Source organism: Scylla paramamosain, chromosome 25 (genome assembly GCF_035594125.1).
Source record: "Scylla paramamosain isolate STU-SP2022 chromosome 25, ASM3559412v1, whole genome shotgun sequence".
In the NCBI taxonomy this organism is placed as follows: domain Eukaryota; kingdom Metazoa; phylum Arthropoda; class Malacostraca; order Decapoda; family Portunidae; genus Scylla; species Scylla paramamosain.
Window position 1 is genome coordinate 15,363,247 of NC_087175.1, and position 20,844 is coordinate 15,384,090.

Consider the following 20,844-nt stretch of genomic DNA (forward strand, 5'->3'; position numbering starts at 1 on the left):
GCCTAGTCAAACTCTTTCAGCTCTGTCTGTCAACATCTACCTTTCCTTCTTGCTGGAAGTTTGCCTACATTCAACCTGTTCCTAAAAAGGGTGACCGTTCTAATCCCTCAAACTACCGTCCTATTGCTTTAATTTCCTGCCTATCTAAAGTTTTTGAGTCTATCCTCAACAGGAAGATTCTTAAACATCTATCACTTCACAACCTTTTATCTGATCGCCAGTATGGGTTCCGTCAAGGCCGCTCTACTGGTGATCTTCTGGCTTTCCTTACTGAGTCTTGGTCATCCTCTTTTAGAGATTTTGGTGAAACTTTTGCTGTTGCCTTGGACATATCAAAAGCTTTTGATAGAGTCTGGCACAAAGCTTTGATTTCCAAACTACCCTCCTACGGTTTCTATCCTTCTCTCTGTAACTTCATCTCAAGTTTCCTTTCTGACCGTTCTATTGCTGCTGTGGTAAACGGTCACTGTTCTTCTCCTAAATCTATTAACAGTGGTGTTCCTCAGGGTTCTGTCCTGTCACCTACTCTCTTCTTATTATTCATTAATGATCTTCTAAACCAAACTTCTTGTCCTATCCACTCCTATGCTGATGATACCACCCTGCACTTTTCCACGTCTTTTCATAGACGTCCAACCCTTCAGGAGGTAAACATATCACGCAGGGAAGCCACAGAACGCCTGACTTCTGATCTTTCTCAAATTTCTGATTGGGGCAGAGCAAACTTGGTATTGTTCAATGCCTCAAAAACTCAATTCCTCCATCTATCAACTCGACACAACCTTCCAGACAACTATCCCCTCTTTTTCAATGACACTCAACTGTCCCCCTCTTCTACACTGAACATCCTTGGTCTGTCCTTTACTTATAATCTGAACTGGAAACTTCACATCTCATCTCTAGCTAAAACAGCTTCAATGAAGTTAGGTGTTCTGAGACGTCTCCGCCAGTTTTTCTCACTCTCTTTTCTCAGCCTCTCTCTCACCGCCGCAATGTTGCATATCTAGCTGTCTTCTACCGCTATTTTCATGCTAACTGCTCTTCTGATCTTGCTAACTGCATGCCTCCCCTCCTTCCGCGGCCTCGCTGCACAAGACTTTCTTCTTTCTCTCACCCCTATTCTGTCCACCTCTCTAACGCAAGAGTTAACCAGTATTCTCAATCATTCATCCCTTTCTCTGGTAAACTCTGGAACTCCCTGCCTGCTTCTGTATTTCCACCTTCCTATGACTTGAATTCCTTCAAGAGGGAGGTTTCAAGACACTTATCCACCAATTTTTGACCACTGCCTTGACCCTTTTACGGTACTGGCATTTCAGTGGGCATTTTTTTTTTATTGATTTTTGTTGCCCTTGGCCAGTGTCCTTCTTACATAAAAAAAAAATAAATAAAAATTTTGACCACTGCCTTGACCCTTTTACGGGACTGGCATTTCAGTGGGGATTTTTTTTATTGATTTTTGTTGCCCTTGGCCAGTGTCCTTCCTACATAAAAAAAAAAAAAAAAAGATCGAGTCATCAACAGAGAGTACTACTGATCAAGTTACAAACAATAATTCTACTAATACTATAAAGACGCATAGGTATAACCTGCGCTCACGGAGCTAATTGCCTGCATTATTTACAGATGGCACTGGGCCTCCTGGTTATCTATTTGAGCATGCTGCAAGTGCTACAAGCGTCCACTGCGTTGCATGTCAAACCGGGGACTCTCACCACACATCTTGGGGAAGTAACCTTAATAGAAGATGTTCTTCTGGTTCGATATCCTTTTTCTACCTTATTTTCTGTACCTTAGGACCTCGACACAGTCTCAAAAACTTTGGATAACTCCTTACAGGAATTGGATTCCTTACTTGCTGATGAAACGCATAGACAGACGCAAGTTTTCTCTCAAACCATAATCAAAGCTTTAAAAGTAAGGGTAGAATTCTTGCATGGGAAATTGAACCAATCTCAGCATGACTACAACCTTCATCCAGTGCACGCTCGTACCAAAAGAAGACTCATAAATAGGTTGGGACAACTGTCTCAATATCTTTTTGGCACCGCCTTGGACGAGGATGTACAGGAATTAAGGAAACATTATGATCAACTAATAACGGTTGCAGCTACTAATAAGAAGGTCCTGAACCTACATCACAATAAAATAGTTAAATTAGAATCTAACCTCAATGAGTTATTACAGTACTCAAATGATTTAACAACTGTGCTTGATAATGCCTTACATAGTTTAGATGTGATAAATCACGTTGTGGTTATAGATCAAGCTTTGCATGTATTTGAAGCTTCCTTGGATTCAGTTCTCTCCATTAATGAAGCGATGATTCGCAACATGGTGGATGCTGTCAATGGCAGGGTAACAACTTCACTATTTCCTGTAGAGGATTTGCTTCACACAATAGAAATTGTTCAGTCAACCTACAAATTGACACCACTGTATGCAGCGGACATGATCCAAAATTACTATCCATTGCTAGAAGCTACCTTGACCACAGATGCAATAATTGTAAACATACCTTTTAAATCTCAAGATCATTTTGAGGCCTATGAGATTAAACCTTCTCCATTTTCCGTTAATAATTCTGTGATGACATTGGACATGAATGACTGGGATGACTGGGAGTCATCCCAGTCTATTAGTGCTAATAGCCAAGGACTTTTCAATATATACAATTGGAGATTTAACTTAATTAAAACGTTGTAAATCTTCATACTTACATTTGTACCATTTTTCAAGTATCCAATTTGCCTTCTTACCTGTAGCAAAAGGTATTTGTGAAGTCGTCTTGACACGTTCAGAGGCGTCTGCAGCTCTATCACTCTGTCCATACAAGCATGTGGTTTCAAAACCTATTTTCCATTGTAATTTTCATGGATATCATTACTTTTATTTCAAAGAAACCTTTTATGTCTCAGTGACTTGCCCAGAAGGGACCACCTATGAGGAGGTTATGGGACATTATGTGGTACAAGATGCTTGTCATGTACGTTCTAGTAAACTAACCACTTACCCTTCTAGGATTCATTTAGCTTTTACGATAGACCTTTCATATAGGCCTTTCCCTGTCAACTCCCTGGAGAATTTGACAAAGTCAAGGATTTCTTTTATAACAAACTCCTTATCCACTCTTTCCTTCTCAAACACAGAAGAGTTTTCAGAGGCTCTAGAGACATCTTTACCAGTATATCTGAAACCTTGGATTCTCTATCCATGTGTCCTGACACCTTGCTTTATTTTAATGTTTTTGTTAATATTCTTATATGTGTGTGTTAGGAAAGCCTTAAATATTTGTATATATATCTTGGTAGTAAACGTAAACGTCTTAATGAAAGAGTTTCATACACATAACATGGTTAGGTACACTGTATTCGCGAGGACGCGTGAAGTAGGTGGCCGAGCAATGTAACGGTGTCACATAATTAATAATAATATGTATTGTATTTATAATGCCTTGCCTGATTAACAATATAAGTGTATGTATACGTATATGCATAAGTGTAGATAGTGGGTGTTGGCGCATAAGGATGGGGCGGATATGATCACGCCAGCCTACGTCACACACACACACCATGGAACTTTCCATACTCCTTTTATTGCCAACGATAAGTAATCGGTAGCACCGATAAGTAATCGGTAGCACCTACATTATAGTATCTAAGTATTCTCCATAGTTAATCTCTCCCTAATGTATTTTGGCATTACTCTTAGCTATAAGTAGCTTTTCCCTTGCCTTATTTATGTAATTAGAGAGTTATGATTATGAATATATTCATGTACTGTGAGTGCGGTCAACCCACCCCTATTTCTACTGTCAGCACTTTTTGAAGGCGCTAAGCGTCCCTTGTGCCGGCCCCGGCAGTCTCTTGCCAGGATGTAACGCTGTACCACGCAGAGGACATCCGTTGTCCCATACGCGCCACAACCTTCTCCAGAACTCTGTACATATATCTAAATATACATATTTTTATACGTTCATCTTTGACATTCACCTGAAAACCACAGAAACTCACCAAGAGTGACTTTACCTATTATACAAAGGTAAGAAACTAATGAACAGTGTCCAGCGGTAATTGATAATTCAAACCACTCTGGAACACTGGACCAGTTGAGAAACAGGCGACAGCAGACCCACCGTCCACATCTGCTGACGTGAATGTGGACGTTCTTGAACTTCGGATGGCCAAGATGGTGGCGAAGATGAAAAATATGGCGACGAGAAAAGAAAACAAACAGCAAGAAGAAAGGATGAGGCAACCCGTGGTAGACATGGCAGCGCAGCAGTGAGCATCAAGGCGGGCATGAGGGGAGAAATAGAGGCTATGGAAACACGAATGAATACGTACACGAACGAGGCGTGTACCTGTTTAAAGGAGAATATTAAGGAAGAAGTCAAGGAGGAGGTGGAAGAGAAGATACAAGGAGCACACGACGTATGACAAGACTAGCAAGAAACTGTGGCGAGACGTGCAGGAGTGCTTCACCAAAGTGGCAACATTGGGAAGCACAATAGCAGCTTTGGCGCAAAGCGCGGAAAACGCGCCAAAAGTCGCCCACGTGGTCTCACGTGATGCCCCACAGTTCTTTACGTCAAAAGCCGCGTCTCTCCAGGCATGGAGCGGCCAGGAAGCGGAGGAAGACCAGGAAGCGGAGGAATGATATGCCTCAACCCTTACTGGCACAGGACGTGGAAGCGCTGGTGATAGGGGATTATCCAATGCCAGCGAGGGACACCGTCTACATGTTAGCCAAGGGCTGCTTCGTGGATGATCTTTGCGACCGCCAGCGCAGGCGTAAAGCAGGCAGCACCAAGGAACGTGCAGAAGCCTTGGCGCGCGCTGTTGACCTGCCGTTCCACGCCCCAGCCGAGCAAGCAAGGAAGCCCCAGTATCTTTAAAGATGCATGCTTTAACAGTGGGCAAATATGGCACAAGAAGCACTAATGCCGACGCCGTTCCCGCTCCATGGAGGATCACCGCCGTCTTGCATTCGGGCCATGCTGCTGGGCCTGTGGAGAAAGCGGGCACGCTACCAAGGAGTGTCGGCAGCCCAAGCAGATGGTAAAAGAAAACATGGCCAAGCTGGGAGCCCAGACGCCCCGAAGCGAGTAAGGTGTCGGCAGACACCGGCGTACCTGGCTATGACGATGGCAGGAAGATGAGATAACTTTCGTTCGCGAGGATTTATTACCAGCTTGTGGTGTTAATACTGCAGGACAGCAACTTTGTGGAGACACTGGAGATTATGTGCCCATGAAGGGGCCAGTGTGGGTGAATCTGACGATGGGCGTGATGATTGAGCGGCTGCCTGTATATGTGGCTGCAATGCAAGACTCGTGCTTGTTGGGGCTGGACTACCTGAGCCGTGTAGAGGCGTGTGTGGACCTTCACATTGGAAGGATGTCAGTGAATGGTCATAAGGATACCCCTGAATCCTGGAGTACACTCCCAAGGGCCGTAAGTCATATGCAGCCACATGCCAGCGACTCACACGAGACGAACCAGTGACTGAAGGGAGCGGGCAGGCCTGGTCCTCTCGGTTCCGCAAGAAGTTGGTGCACATTGATTTTGTTACCACTGACGCTGGCCACCGCTGCCTCAGCACCACATGAAATGGGAGTAAAGAAGGAGGCAAAGGAGGAATCGGGGGCCGTATTAACAAAGATTCTCAGAGTTCGTCTCAGCCTTCTGCTTAGTGCCGAGACGAACTATTAAACCCAGTATGAAATGGCGAAAGAGCAATAGTAAAATCATATATTTCTCAGTTTTGAGTTAATAGTGCAATCTTTTTACTTTTTTTTTTGGTAATTAAATAACAAAAAAATGATAATTTGTCATCGATTTTGTAAGGATATAAGCGCATAAATTTGTGTTTATTAATAAGCAAATTAGATCCCGCGCAAGGTCAGTGTTTACTTCTTTGAGCTAGCGTTGTCCTGCCACTCCCACTCAGCAGCGCCTCCTTTCCTGTCTCTTCTCTTTAGTATGGAGATGATGACACCTAAGGCTGAAAAATCCAATAGAGGAAATCCAGTTGAACCGATGGTGAGACTTTCCTTCCTCATCCAGTCAGTATATGAGTAAAGATGTAGCCTGAAGGGCTTCACTCATTCAGCGGTACAAAAAAGCTGCATGGGGCTCTATTACTAAGAAGGTAAATGAGACACTCCAACAACATAACACATGAAGGTCCAAGGTCATCATTGCTGCAGAGCTGCATTTCCCATTGGCTAAATAACTCTCTAATTATTACTTTTATTACTTGCGTCAGTGCATCACTTCCTATGGGATTCTCCAAGGCATCTCCCGCCAAATATGTCACAAGTAACTCTCCTGCAGTGTTATTCTATGTATGTCCAATAGTTCAGAGTCACTCAAATTATCGAAAACGCCCTTAAGGGGCTGATAATTCTTAGCGAGGTGGCGGGCTCAGGCTCGGCCATCTTTGTTTAGTTAATTTAGTCTTAGCGTAACTCTTAGAGTTAAGCAGACTCCAGACCTGTCTTGAATTTAAGACCTAGACTAAGCACAACTTGGGAAGTTTAGCACAACTCTAAATTTAAGAGTTTGTCTGAGTCAAACCTCTATAGTTAATACGGCCCCTGACCGTAAGAAAGAGGACTTGCCAGAGTATTTGGAGGATTTAGTGGAGTGAACCACGAAACAGTTGATGGCTGACCAGGCATATAAAGTGAGGAAGTTGCTCGCCCACTACGCTGGTGTGTTTAGCAGCGGAAACGGATTTGGGGCGCACTTCGCTGGTTCAGCATCACATTTATATTTGTGACAGTCCTCCTGTTAAGTAGGCACCTCGTCGAGTTCCTCCAACAAATCGGGAAGAAATGCAGCAGACAGTCCAAGAAATGGCAGCAGCAGGAGTGATAGAGCGCTCCAACACTTCATGGTGATGATGACAAGAAAGATGGAAGCAAGAGATTTTGTGTAGATTACCGGGTTCTGAATGTCGTCACCGTCACCGATGCTTACCCGTTGCCCAGAACTGATGACACTGTAGACGCGCTCAGTGGAGTTCATTGGTTCTCAAACCTGGATTTAAAGCCAAGTTGAGATGGCGCCAGAAGATAAGGAGATAACAGCCATCTCCTTAGGTTGGGGACTGTGGTATTTCAATGTTATGCCGTTTGGGATGTGTAATTCCCCTGGTTGTTTTAAGCGGTTAATGGAGCGTGTGTTGGAAGTCATGCAGTTTAAGGCAGCATTAGTATATCTCGACGACGTGTTAGTGTTTAGAAACACCTTCGAAGAGTAGCTGGCACGGCTGACCGAGGTGTTACGTCGATTGAGAACTGCTGGCCCGAAAGTCAGCCCGAAAAAGTAAACACTGTTCAAGATTTAGATGTCATTCCTTGGACACTTGATCGGTCGGCAAGGAGTAAAGACTGACCCGTTCAACGTAACAGCAATGGAGGGCTGCCCAGTGCCCGGGAATGTATCAGAGATGCTGAGTTTCCTGGGCCTGTATATTTACTACATGCGCTTTGTGCCAGGATTTGCTACCGTCGCCGCCTCTCTTCACAGCCTGACCAGGAAAGGAGCGCATTGCGTGTGGGACGAGGACTGCTAGCAAGCTTTCACGGCGCTGAAGCAAGCCTTTGTACAGATGCCAATGTTGCCATATCCTGATCCTGAACTCCCATGTATCCTCGACACTGACGCAAGCCAGGAGGGCTTGGGAGCCGTCCTGCCTCAGCTCCGCGACGGAAAGGAGTATGTGATGGCATATTACAGCACGAAGTTTAGCAAGCCTGACAAAATTATTGTTTTACACGCAAGGAGTTGGCTGCTGTAATGAAGGGGCTTGCTCACTTCCACCACTACCTGTATGGGTCATGCTTCATGTATAGACCACGCTGCTCAACGATGGTTGAAAACATTGAAGGAGCCTGAAAGACAGCTGGCCAAGTGGATTGGGAAGCTCGAGCAATGTAACTACGTGATGGAGCATCGCCATGGCCGCATCCACAACAATGCTGACAGCCTCAGTTGTCGCCCCTGGGCACCAGAGTGTTTTCATTGCTCTCGCCGTGAGCCAGAAGTGAAGTGCAGTAACCTTACGGTGGCTCAACGCAGCAGAGGTGGAAAAGTGGAAACAAGATCAGCGCGAAAAACCCAGACTTGTCCCCATTGATCAGGTGGCTTGAAGCCGTCAGTGAGAGGCCACCCAAGGAAGCTGTGTCCCCTGAGAACCCCGCCACTAAGTGTCTAGTCACTTCAGTGGATCAGTGGGAAGCGCTGAGTCTGCGGGAAAGAATGTTACAGCGATGCTAGGTACACGTTAAGACAGGTGAGGCACACCGGCTGGTCGTGGTTCCCGCATTTCGGCGAGAGGAGCAGCTTAGAGGGATGCATGAGGTAGAGACAGTGGCCACATAGGAGTGAAGCGCATCCTGGAGAAGTTGCGACAACGAGCCTACTGGATGGGACTGAGGCGAGATATCCAGGAATAGCGCAAGACGTGCCGCGCAGCGTAGAAAGGATCCGAACACAGAACTCGTACCTCCTTGCAGCCGTACCAGGCCTGAGCACCCATTGAGCGCATGGCTGTAGACATCGCTGGCCCTTTTCCATGTACGGAGAGAGCCAACAAGTAACTGTGTGGCCATGAATTATTTTACTAAGTGGCCAGTGGTGTGCGTGCTACCTAATTACGAGGCAGAAACAGTGGCCCAGTTTAAGTTTTCACCAGGTTCGGTGTACCCGAGGAACTGCGCTCGAACCAAGGAATTGAGTTTGAGTCCTGAGTTTTCCGTGAGTGTTGCCGGCTCCTGGGGATTCACAAGACTCGTACCACGCCCTCAGAGCGACGAGATGGACAGGTCTAATGCCACCATCTTCCATCAGCTGGCCAAGTATAGCAGCTAGGACCAGCACGACTGGGATGCCTGGGGCCCGTCCATTTTGATGGCTTATTGCTCTGCTGAACACAAGTTCATTGGATTCTCGCCAGCACGATTGATGTTTGGCCAGGAGATTTGCCACAGGCCGGCAGCCTAGGGCAAACCTGCCAGGCATCCACACCGCTTATGTCAGGGCTCTGCAGCAGCGACTGGAGGAGACGCGTCATCGTGCGAGCCGGCATCTCAGGACAGCAGGCCAGGCCATGTGGCGGCAGTACCAAGAAAAGACCAGGAACGCGGAGTACAACCCCGGCGGCCTGGTATGGCTCTACTATCCACAACGCAAGCCTGGTCGGTCGCCGAAGCTCCAATGAAGCTGGGAAGGCCCGTGCAAGTTTGCGGAGACAGTATCAGCTATCATTTACCGCCTTGACATGCCTGAGAAAAAGAGGGTTAGATGGTTAATGTGGATCGCCTGTGGGGACACCCGGGTGATGTTGTGTACAGCTGGAGTGAGAAGAATGACAGTGCTACCGATGGTGACAATGATAATGATATTGATTTTGATACCGACAGTGATAGTGACACTGGTAGTGATTGTGATGGTGACAATGATTGTCGTAGTGACACTACGACACTAGACATTAGACACTAGAGATACAGGTCTCGCTGCACAACATTGCCGCAGTTATAACGGTAGAGATGTGAGTGAGAGTAAAGACGTAGAGAGAAAATAAGAAAATAAAATTCAACTAAAACGCCAGTCGAGAAATGTCTCACTGGCTTTTAAATTGCATAATATAAATATAAAATTTGTCCCTTTTGTTTTCTTTAGTTTGTTGTTTTTTTTCTTGTTTCTTTTATATTTTCATTTAAATTTTTATTTTTGTTGTTTGAGTTAGTGTGTGGGCGAGGTAACCGCACATTAATGAGGCCATAGTTGCATAGGTGGCCGGAAGGCTGATATTATTGTAAATAACCTATGTTTATTATCATGTGTTTCTTTTGTAAATGAATCATGTAGTGTTATTGTGAGAGTTTATGAGTGTGTGTGGAGAGTATGACAGGGCGAGTAAACAGCCAAGTATTGGCGGGAGAGTTGCGTGGGATGCAGTTGCCGCTAGACCAGAGAGAGAGATGCTGTCAGACTGCCGTTGGGGAGATTTAGTAGCCATAAGACCTACTGTGCGCTCCCTATCTGCCTCTGCCGTTGTTTGCCCTCAGGACTGGTGTGTGGTGTTTGTACACTTTGCTAAGTGACTGTGTGCCCAAACTGAGCTCGGAGAGTGTGCTTGTGTCCTCATAATATTATATATATATATATATATATATATATATATATATATATATATATATATATATATATATATATATATATATATATATATATATATATATATATTTTTTTTTTTTTTTTTTTATGTAGGAAGGACACTGGCCAAGGGCAACAAAATCTTATAAAAAAAATGCCCACTGAAATGCCAGTCCCATAAAAGGGTCAAGGCAGTGGTCAAAAATTGATGGATAGGTGTCTTGAAACCTCCCTCTTGAAGGAATTCAAGTCATAAGAAGGTGGAAATACAGAAGCAGACAGGGAGTTCCAGAGTTTACCAGAGAAAGGGATGAATGATTGAGAATACTGGTTAACTCTTGCGTTAGAGAGGTGGACAGAATAGGGGTGAGAGAAAGAAGAAAGTCTTGTGCAGCGAGGCCGCGGAAGGAGGGGAAGCATGCAGTTAGCAAGATCAGAGCCCGTATACACAAAACTTGTTAGCGCTAACAAATAGCTGTTAAGGGTAACAAATTCCAGTTAAGGCTAACATTTAGCTGTTAAGCACTAACAGTGGATACAGAAAACTTGTTAGGGCCTTAAAAGTACTGTTAAGGTAAAAGTGCTGTGGAGGACTATTAAGCTCTTAACAAATTCCTCTTAGTAGAGAAGATGGCGGAGCAACAACAACAACTTCAAAGACGACAGCGAGTGTATCGACAGCAACTGGACGTATTCAACAAGTACAATGACGACGAACTCATCAAACGCTTCAGGATGAATCGTGCTGGTATAATAACAGTGGCTGATTTAGTGAGGGACAAACTTCAATCCCGTACAGAACGGAATCAACCACTGAGTCCTGAGACAAAGGTGGCAATTACCCTAAGATATTTGGCCACGGGTAAAATGCAGCAGTGCAGCAGTGACGACTTTGGGACCTCACAAGCAACAATCAGCCGTGTCATTACTCAGACACTTGATGCACTGTCAGAACCAGACATTGTAACTCAATTTGTAAAATTCCCATTGACTCGCCAAGAAGTGCAAGTGAAACAAGTAGAGTTCATGGAAGACTATAGGTTTCCCGGTGTTGTGGGTACCATAGATGGCACACACACATTAGAATTGTGGCTCCCAGTGTCGATGAACATTTATATGTAAATAGAAAACGATACCACAGCATCAACGTGCAAATCGTATTCGATGCCAAGTACAGGATACTTGATGTTTTGGCACGGTGGCCTGGCTCAGTACATGATGCCAGGATATTGGACGAGTCTGGCTTGAAGGCACTTTTTGAACAAAATTATGCCCCAGCTGGATGCTACCTTCTAGGAGACAGTGGTTATCCTTGCAAGGAGTGGTTGCTGACGCCTTATCTAAACCCTCTAGCTGGTGTTCAAACAAACTATAACACGTAAGTTAAAATCATGTTTCTTATGCTATATAGTAAAGTTTATTTTAAAGAGGTATTGTCCTCTCCAGTCTAGGTAGTAGTCATTACTTAATGTGATAACAACCAAAATACCAATACAGTATAGAATTCCTCTTCAGTACAGATTTCCTCTTCAACACTATGCAGCTTATAGATGCTACTGTATATACTGCAATACCTCACCTTATGATGGTTAACAATTCTTGCAGAGCACACAAGAGGACACGTTGTGTGGTAGAGAGGGGGATTGGCCAGCTCAAGCGACAGTTCCATGTACTTCATGGTGAAGTACGATTGTCCCCAGAGAAGACATGCAAAATTGTCTATGTCTGTGCTCAGCTCCACAACATGTGCAAGCAGTTTAACATTCCAGTGCCTATCAACGAGGAAGATGAACTGTTCCACGATGCAGCTGAAGGGGACGTAGGTGCAGATGAAGAAGACGACCAGCTGGCCGTAACGGACATCCATTTCGAGATTATATTGCCAATCTTCATTTCAGGTATGTGCTATTTATCCTTATCAACTTTTCTGAATGTACTGTACTGTATACTGTACAATACAGTATACTGTATACATTACAATATATGTTCACTAAATTAATAAATGTTTAAATACAGTACAGTACAGTACTGTACTTAATTACCCTTGCTCAGAGATGCAGTACTGTGCATGAATATTTGTGATTGGTGCCAGTCTTATTTTCTAAACTACTAAATTTTTGTACATTAATTTATATTGCAGCAGACCAGTGGCTGAGTGAGGTATCGTGAAGGTGTGATTGCTGTTGCAGTGCTCTCTCTCTACTAACAAGTTTTTTTTCCACTTATAGTCAAAAGTGAAAGATAAAATGAATTGAAACAAATACAGTTTGTAAAATAATATAATTTGTATTTTTTTTCCTTTGCATACATGCTACAGTATATAATCTTGTGGATCTCATGAAAATTGTCCACCCCAAGCATGTTAGGGTGGACAATCTTCATGAGAGCGAGACTGAGGGTAGACAATGTTCAGCTGACCCGACCATTCCCTAACCTAACCTAACCTAAACTTTGGTGTTGGATGCCGAGAGCAGCTGAGGTGGACAATTTTCAGTTGGGTACCCTGGGGTGGACAATCTTCATGAGATTCAATCTTGTTAATAATACTGCAATATACTGTAAAATCTTAATAAATAAAATAATATATTTTTATTTCCTCAGCATAAATTTCTACTGTACCAAAAATGAAGCCTATACAATTGACTTATTAATTTTTCATATTTTTTTGCTGTCAAAGACTGGTAATATTCAATTTCAGCCATCATTAACTTCTGTTTAAGTTCAATGTTTCCCTTCAATGCTAACAATTTTACTTTCCTTTTTTTCAATTTTTTTCCTTTTCCTTTTCAAGTTTCAATTTGTGTTTTTTCAGCTTTGTATTGTTCATACTCATCACTGACACTTGAACATTTTCTTAGTTTTGGTGTTGATATGCTTGGTTGGGCCTTAGAGGTTTCAGGTTCATTTATGGTGCATTCTATAAAGGACCCATCCTCCAAGAGTTCTAAGTGCTGGGCCTTGTGCAATGATTGTTGTGGTTGGGGCTGGACTTGGACACTTTGCCAATGAAGCTGAGGGAGTTCACTATCATCCTCTACCTGTTGCTGGGGTGGTTCTTCTCCCAACTCCTCAGTGTCTTCCTGCCGTTGCTGAGTCTGCAGCTTCCTAAAACCACTGCATAAATTTACCACAGTTAAAAACATGCAACTAATTTAATCTCACAAGGAGAAAAGTGCATATCAACTACAGTACAGTATGTAAAAATGCCTTGCTGAAGTATGAACTATCTGATAAAATTATATCAATGCAAATGTTAGGCTAAAATTGTGGTACATTACGCAATAGAAAGTCCAATACAGTACACAGGACAAAAAAATTGCAAGAATCTTACCTCAACATATGAAAGCCGAGATCATTCTGAATCACACCTATCACAGTTGCATTCTTCTCCCCTAATAATTCCTCAACTTTCATGTCTACTGGGTCAAGTGGAGGAGCTTGGGGGCCACTAGGACCTTCAAGAATAGTTAATCATATTTTAGCACAGTACTGTAAAGCTGCAAATATACAATATCACTACACATTACAGTACAATATAATTTGTATGTATGACTAAGTTTGCGCTGAATTTGACTGCTACAGTACTTGCAACACATCTTTGTTAAATGATATGCATGTTATTAATACTGTGAGAACAAACACTCAAATGCTGAACTTCTACCTTAATAAAAGTAATTGTGACAAGTTGATTGAGGTGAATAAGCAATAGGAATAACGTGAAAGCTATTTCGCTTATGTTAACTTCTTAAAACAGAAGAGTATACAGTAATAAGTTAATCTTACCTGATTGGTTATATTCAGCCTTTATTGCCGAAATTTTCTTCCTCGATTTTGAGAGGACAGAAAACCATTTGGTTTCAACTTCTACAATCCGCTTAGTCAGTGGATTTGTTCCATTAATGGCATCAGTTATGCTTTGCCATGCCTCCCTCTTGTCCTTGTGGCTTAAACTTGGTTTAAATCACCCATTTATAATTTTTTTTTTTCTCCATAATCACGTTGACCAAGAGGAGTGTTTCCTCTTGTTACCAGTTTGGCTTCCTTTTCTTTTTCTGTGGTTCTTCTTCCATGTCTATATCCTCTGAAGTAGTTGTTGAGTCTTCTGTAGGAAGATTTGTCTGTGATGCAGCCGCCTGTACACTGTTTACAAACATACGGTGCGATGTGCTTTCGTCCAAAAATATCTGTCGTTGGTTAATAAGTACTCCTAAAAAAAAACATACATACGCTATTTATGTGCTATCATGATACTATATTAATAAATTTTTAACAACTGCATTAATAACACTGTTTTATGTGTGCAATTTTTAATAATATACCCATTTACATGTTCATAAGCTGCTAACTTCAGCATTGTTTAGCGGGACTTGACAAACAACTGTTTACTAGCTAACATTTGCTAGTTAAGCATTGGTGCATTACTTTTAGTGATTTTCTGTTAGCTAGCAGAGATTGGTAAGGCTAACAAAAAAGTTTTGTGTATACAAAACAGCGGTAGAAGACAGCTAGAGATGCAACATTGCGGCGGTGAGAGAGAGGCTGAAGACAGTCAGTTAGAGGAGAGGAGTTGATGAGACGTAAAGCTTTTAATTTCATCCTGTCTAGAAGAGCAGTATGAGTGGAACCCCCCAGACATGTGAAGCATACTCCATACATGGACGGATAAGGCCTTTGTATATAGTTAGCAGCTGGGGGGGTGAGAAAAACTGGCGGAGTTGTCTCAGAACACCTAACTTCATAGAAGCTGTTTTTGCTTATATATATATATATATATATATATATATATATATATATATATATATATATATATATATATATATATATATATATATATATATATATATATATATATATATATATATATATATTAAAAACAACAATGGGCCTTAAATTTATCCTTTTTAACACCCCACTAATTACTTTACCGCACTGGATTTATAATCGTTTACTATATATTTGTTGCCTTTCGCCTAACCACGACCTTATCCAGCCTAACACTTTCACATCTATCTCGTGTGCCCTAACCTTTCTCAGGAGCTTCTGATGTGGTACCTTATCAAACGCTTTACTAAAGTCCAGTTATAAGATTTCTTAACTATCTACATTATCTGCCGCCTCGTAAACTTTACTGTAAAAACTCAACAAGTTCGTAAGGCAAGACCTTCCCTTCGTGAAGCCATGACAGGTTTATAATTAGACATTAAGGTTTTATCTCCTGTCTTAAAGACGGTTACTACATTCCCTTGCCTCTACATTATCGGTACGTCTCCTGAGTCTAACAATTTCCTTAAAATAAAAAGTAGTGGTTCACTGATAACCTCTTTGCATTCTTTTATTTCTCTGGGATGTATTTTCTCTGGTCCTGATGACGTAAATTTTTGAGACAATCTATCTCCTGTTCCATTATTTCCTTAGTTATGGAAATATTTATTGGCTTTTCATTCTCTTTTGCTCTAAAAATCTGTTCACTATCCGCAATTTCCTCTATGTTTTCCTGTGAGAAAACTGTTAAAAAGTTAAAAACTCGTTCATAATTTCAATCATCTTTTCCCCAGAATTAATTCCCCATCACCTGCCTTGAGTTGATCCATTATTTCTCTATTCATCGTTCCATATACCTGTTACAATTTCTTGGGGTCAATCTTCGCCTGGTAAGCTACCTTTAATTTCTAATTGTTTTTAGCCTTCTTCAATAACTTTCTGACAGCTCTAACTAATTATTTATAATGATGCCTTAATCCTCTACCGGGCACTCATTGAAATCGGTGTTATATCTAAACAAAACTATAGCAGTTTGAAAGTACAATAAAATATAAGATACTTTTACTGATGAACGATTTTTTTTCTTATTTCTATAAATCTACAGTCTATCATGTGCACCTGATATGACTACTAAAGGTACTCTTCCCGGCTCCCGGTAAACCATGCTTGACTGTTGACAGTCACTTGGCCCAGGCCACTGTAAAATGTATTTGCCTATATTTTATTGTTATCAAGGGTCACAATGGTTGCATAGTTATTGCAAAGTAAAGAAATTATATTAACTAAAACTCAAGTGGACATGTGCAAATTTATTGAATCACATCAATGTATTTTATCAATATATTTATATGAAAGCATATGCAAAGTCATGAATTTTCCTTATAAACTTGGCATGAAAATATATTTTTCACATTTTATATTATAATAAAATAATATAATAATATGTAAGATAATATATAACAGTCTTAGTTTATCATTGAAAATATGTTATGACTAATATTTTAACAGCATGCTTTATTACCAAAATAACTAGAAATTACTACTGATACCATCAAAAAATATGTTTTCACATCTGCCTCTAAGAATGTGGTAAAAAAAAAAAAAAAACATTATTATTTCTTCCTTGAGTAAATACACCCTAAAGGGCCTTACTGTTAAACGATTTCTCCGCACGGAATCGCACGAGAGATTTTGTCGTCATAAAACTGGTACCGTTAAACTGGTCTGAAGTGCGAGAGATGCCGTCACGCGGCCCGGGACGGGATCCCTGTGAGGGAACCGCCACCCCGTGTTTTCGCCTTTCTCTTCCCTGATGCCATTAGCTTGTCAATAATTATCACCTCATTTTTAGATCAGGAAAGCCCACTTTTCTAGTTTACTGATATTTTTCATCAGTTTAATAACAGAATCAATTTATGTGTGTCATAAAAAAGGCCGCTTTGTTGTCCAGTTTCCTTATACTAGAGTGTGGCAATAAACCTGTTTGTACATTCTCTTACCATGACAATTTCATTAATGATAAGACGACCACATTTCTTTAGCTTTTCGTACTTTGCTAGTACTTTCATAACAAAGGTAACATGTATGCGTAATATAAAAAAAACTGTCTACATTTGTATTCTTTAAATTGACGATGGCAAAGTGCCTGTGTTAAGAATGTCATACCATGCTTATTTACGCCAATTTATTCCTAAGATTATCCTATATTCTTAGTTTATTGGCGCTTATAAGGTATATTATGACAAACTTCGGCTTGTAAGGGGAAGATATGCAGTAAAATTAGGACAATTTTCTAGAGTCCTCTCTCGGCCTTATTACTGGTTTATTCTTTTCCATTTTTCATATATATTCTCTTAGATATACCTATAACGTAAATATTAGGTGAAGAAGTGCTCCCGTCTTTAATTAAGGCTCCCCCTGGATAGGTGAGGTTAAGTAATGTCAGGTTAAGTTAAGTAATGCAAATTTTGATTAGTGTCCTTAAAGTAGGGGTCCAGGCGGGAGTCAGTTAGGTTTAATATGTAACTCAGTAAACTTATCAAATCTATTACAATATGAAGAAGTGAAGGGCACAATAAATTAATGTTAACCATTCTCCACTTTTTTTTTTTTTTACAGATTTCAAAGATGGGGATGGGGAAACTTGTCAGAGCAACCGCCATCTCTGTTCCTGAGGGAAATCTCTTAATCCACCTCATCGAAAATCGGAAAAAAAATAAAAAAAAAAACGTTTAGGACCGGAGGACTGACGGGAATACCGTTCTGCCTAAGACGGAGGCCTGGGCCAAGGTGACGACAGTTTAATTCTCATAACCTTGGGCCTGTACTGTCCGAGCAGCAGCTCAAGAAAGCCTAGGACCGCTTGAAAGTAAGGTAAGTTTATGAGGTGATGAACACACTGTTTATACAGTAGAACGTTGGTTAACGATTGTCTCCCTTTTCGAACTAATCGGTTTTGTATTCATTATTGCTTCGGTTGTGGTATTCGGTTCTAGAATAAAGTTTTTATATATTTGGAGGAGAGACACATAGTGTAAAACAGTAATTCGATTTTTTTTTTTAAATAAAGTAAATGTGATCCCGTTTAAAAGCCTTGCTGTAAACAAACAGCTTTCGGCGCGCAGGAGTTATCCCGAACCACCTGTGGCTCTCTCGATGACTCCCAACGCAATCACTATTGCACAACTGCATCTTTCCAGTAGCTTTTCCCAGCAACAAGATGTCTAAGTGTTTGATCACCATTTTGGCGGTAAGTTGCTCCTTTTTTGTGTCCTGTAAAGCTTCCCTCACTAGATCGGTGACAAAGAGAATACCTGCACGGTCTAAACAATATATTCTGATAAGTTCTGTGTCACAAAGTTCATTCAATACGAGTACATCCTTTCTGGATAAATAATTTGTGAAATGGAGATGTTTTGAAGCAGCTGTCCTGGTTGTGGAAGCGTCTGCCACAAGCCGCTAAAACAGAGTAGACTGGTGTCTGGGAACGGATAATCCATTTTGCATTGATACCTAAGGGGAAAATAGTTCCGGTTTTCACACATTTCGGATTTCGAACGGCATTCAGGAACAAATTAAGTTCTAGAACCGAGGTCCCACTACATAGTAATGGTAACATGCAGTATTATTCCTCATTGTGAAGAATTGAAGTTAATTGTTATTGATACTTTTCAGTTTTATTTATTTATTTATTTTTTTATTTTTTTATTATTTTATTTTATTTATTTTTTTCAAGACCAAACATGACCGACCTCCGAGGCGAGGAAGCAGAAGAGGACTGGTGGTGGGATCCCTCCGCCCACTGTCTCCTTGGTAAGTCAGCAACATCATAAATTTCCCTTCAAATTTGATATTATCAACATGAAATTATGTCATTGAAAGGATATATGAGAAGGCATTAATGCAAAATATATCACATAAATTAATGGCTGTGTAATTTTATTTCATCTTAACCCACAACTTCATTTAAGTACAGTGAAAAGTTTTTTTTTTTTACTTGTTTATTTATTTGTTTATTTATTTATTTTTACATCTATTAATTCAGTCATTAAATAGCAGAACACACCTACTCGACGATGTGTGAGGTGGTTCAATATAGCCCACTCCTGAGGAAATGGAAGAGGTGTAGGTGGAGGTTCTGAAAGCAGGGCCAAGTACCAGCCAATCACCTGTCCCACAAAGCCCCGACAAGCATCACAGACTTCGTGGTGACGTGTGATTGACACATGGTAATTTTTTGAAGGGTAAGTAGATGGAGAAACGAATGATAAAAAGAAAAAGAACACTTAAGATTATCAAGGAACAGTAAGTAACTGCCACGATGTGTCGCAGACAACAGTCAGTGAATGCCTCCAAACTGCTTCAACAACAGTTGCCAGTAGGAGCAGGCATCTCCTGCAATTATTTGCAGCAGGCCTTTTATGATATTTGGGGATTGTAGGGGCCATTGGTTGTACCCATATTGCCATTTCTAAACCATCGCTTGTTAATTCTGAAGTGTTTTGTTGTATGATTTCTCTCTCTCTCTCTCTCTCTCTCTCTCTCTCTCTCTCTCTCTCTCTCTCTCTCTCTCTCTCTCTCTCTCTCTCTCTCTCTCTCTCCCAACGTGCAAGGTGTGTGTGGGCCTGAGTTTGCTGTTTCATAATGTTGCTCGTTGGCCTGGAAGTGTCAGTGACAGTATATATATATATATATATATATATATATATATATATATATATATATATATATATATATATATATATATATATATATATATATATATATATATATATATATTTTTTTTTTTAATAGCTTTGGAATACAATCTTGCTCCTAAACACCATTTACTTGGATATGCTGCTTATGCACTGAAACCATTTGTAATGACTCCAGTGTCAGTTCCAAGGGATGCCCACGAGAGAGCATATAACAATTGACATTCTCAGATAGAAGTAATTGAACGAACATTTGGTGTACTAAAGATATTTGGTTATTTTGGTATGAAATTTAGAACGGATTTAGACACCACTAAAGCAGTTATTGTTGGATGTAATGATACATAACATAGACGTTAAAAATAGATTAATTTTGCCTCATGATGGGGAAGATGTCATTCAGAATGATGTTCCCAAAAGAATGGATGTACAAGTACTTGAAAATGAGCAAGGGAGAAAGAAACAGTAACAAATAATCAGGAATCCCTTCTAAGCGTGCCTCATGGGCATACATTATAGAGGTGAATTGTGCCTCGCTAGGAAATAAGCGCCTTTATGATTGGAAAAAAAAAACAGTATTAATTATATTATGTACAGTTTCATTTTTCTTACTGAATGTGACTTACATAGGTATTCCTGTGTATTATTATACATGTTTGTATTGTCAAGGCTGGTGTGGGTGTGAACAGACAAAAGTGGCAGTAGACAATAAAAGTAATGATTGAATGGTAGGGTTGAAAGTCACATGAGAGATGCAAGGAAAGCAAAATACAAGAAAAAAGAGTAGTGTGTGATGGTAAAAGGATGGATGCTGAAAGGTGGGGGAGAAAGTTAATGTTCAAGAGAATAAGAAATTTTTTCGGGAAAGAAATGAAGGTAATAAGAAAAGCAGTATGTGGTAATGAAGAAAAGGTGAAACCAATGGATGGTGATATGAAGAGTATTTTAAGAAACTGGTGAGTATGGAGCAGGAGAGAGAGCCTGAGATTTGGGTATTTGGGAGAGTATTAGAGTTAATGTACTAAGGAAGTTAAATGTGGCATGTATAATGAAGGTGGAGGTGCAGGCAGCAGTAAGGGAGATGAAAAGTGGAAAAGCACCAGGATTGGATGGGTGTGCAGTTGAGTTTTGAAGTCAGGTGTAGCCAGCGTCGTAGAGTGGTTAGTGCACACCATTCTAGCCCCTTGGCTCCCGATGGAGACGAGAAAGTACTCCTG

General features: G+C 41.0%; 1 protein-coding gene across 1 annotated transcript; it reads left to right on the forward strand.

The window, feature by feature from the left end:
* The first annotated feature begins 9,314 nt into the window (after window positions 1-9,314).
* On the forward strand, window positions 9,315-12,535 carry LOC135113374 (putative nuclease HARBI1). Its single transcript, XM_064028630.1, has 5 exons — window positions 9,315-9,447; window positions 10,792-11,226; window positions 11,382-11,547; window positions 11,775-12,067; window positions 12,528-12,535. The coding sequence occupies exons 1-5, from the start codon at window positions 9,315-9,317 to the stop codon at window positions 12,533-12,535; spliced, it is 1,035 nt and encodes a 344-aa protein (XP_063884700.1).
* Window positions 12,536-20,844: the final 8,309 nt, after the last annotated feature.

Coding starts and splice junctions, on each gene's coding strand:
- LOC135113374 (XM_064028630.1), top strand. CDS start 9,315: ATGGTTAATGTGGATCGCCTGTGGGGACACCCGGGTGATGTTGTGTAC. Junction 11,227..11,381: donor TAGGTTTCCCGGTGTTGTGG/GTACCATAGATG, acceptor GGCCTGGCTCAG/TACATGATGCCAGGATATTG. Junction 11,548..11,774: donor GTTCAAACAAACTATAACAC/GTAAGTTAAAAT, acceptor CAATTCTTGCAG/AGCACACAAGAGGACACGTT.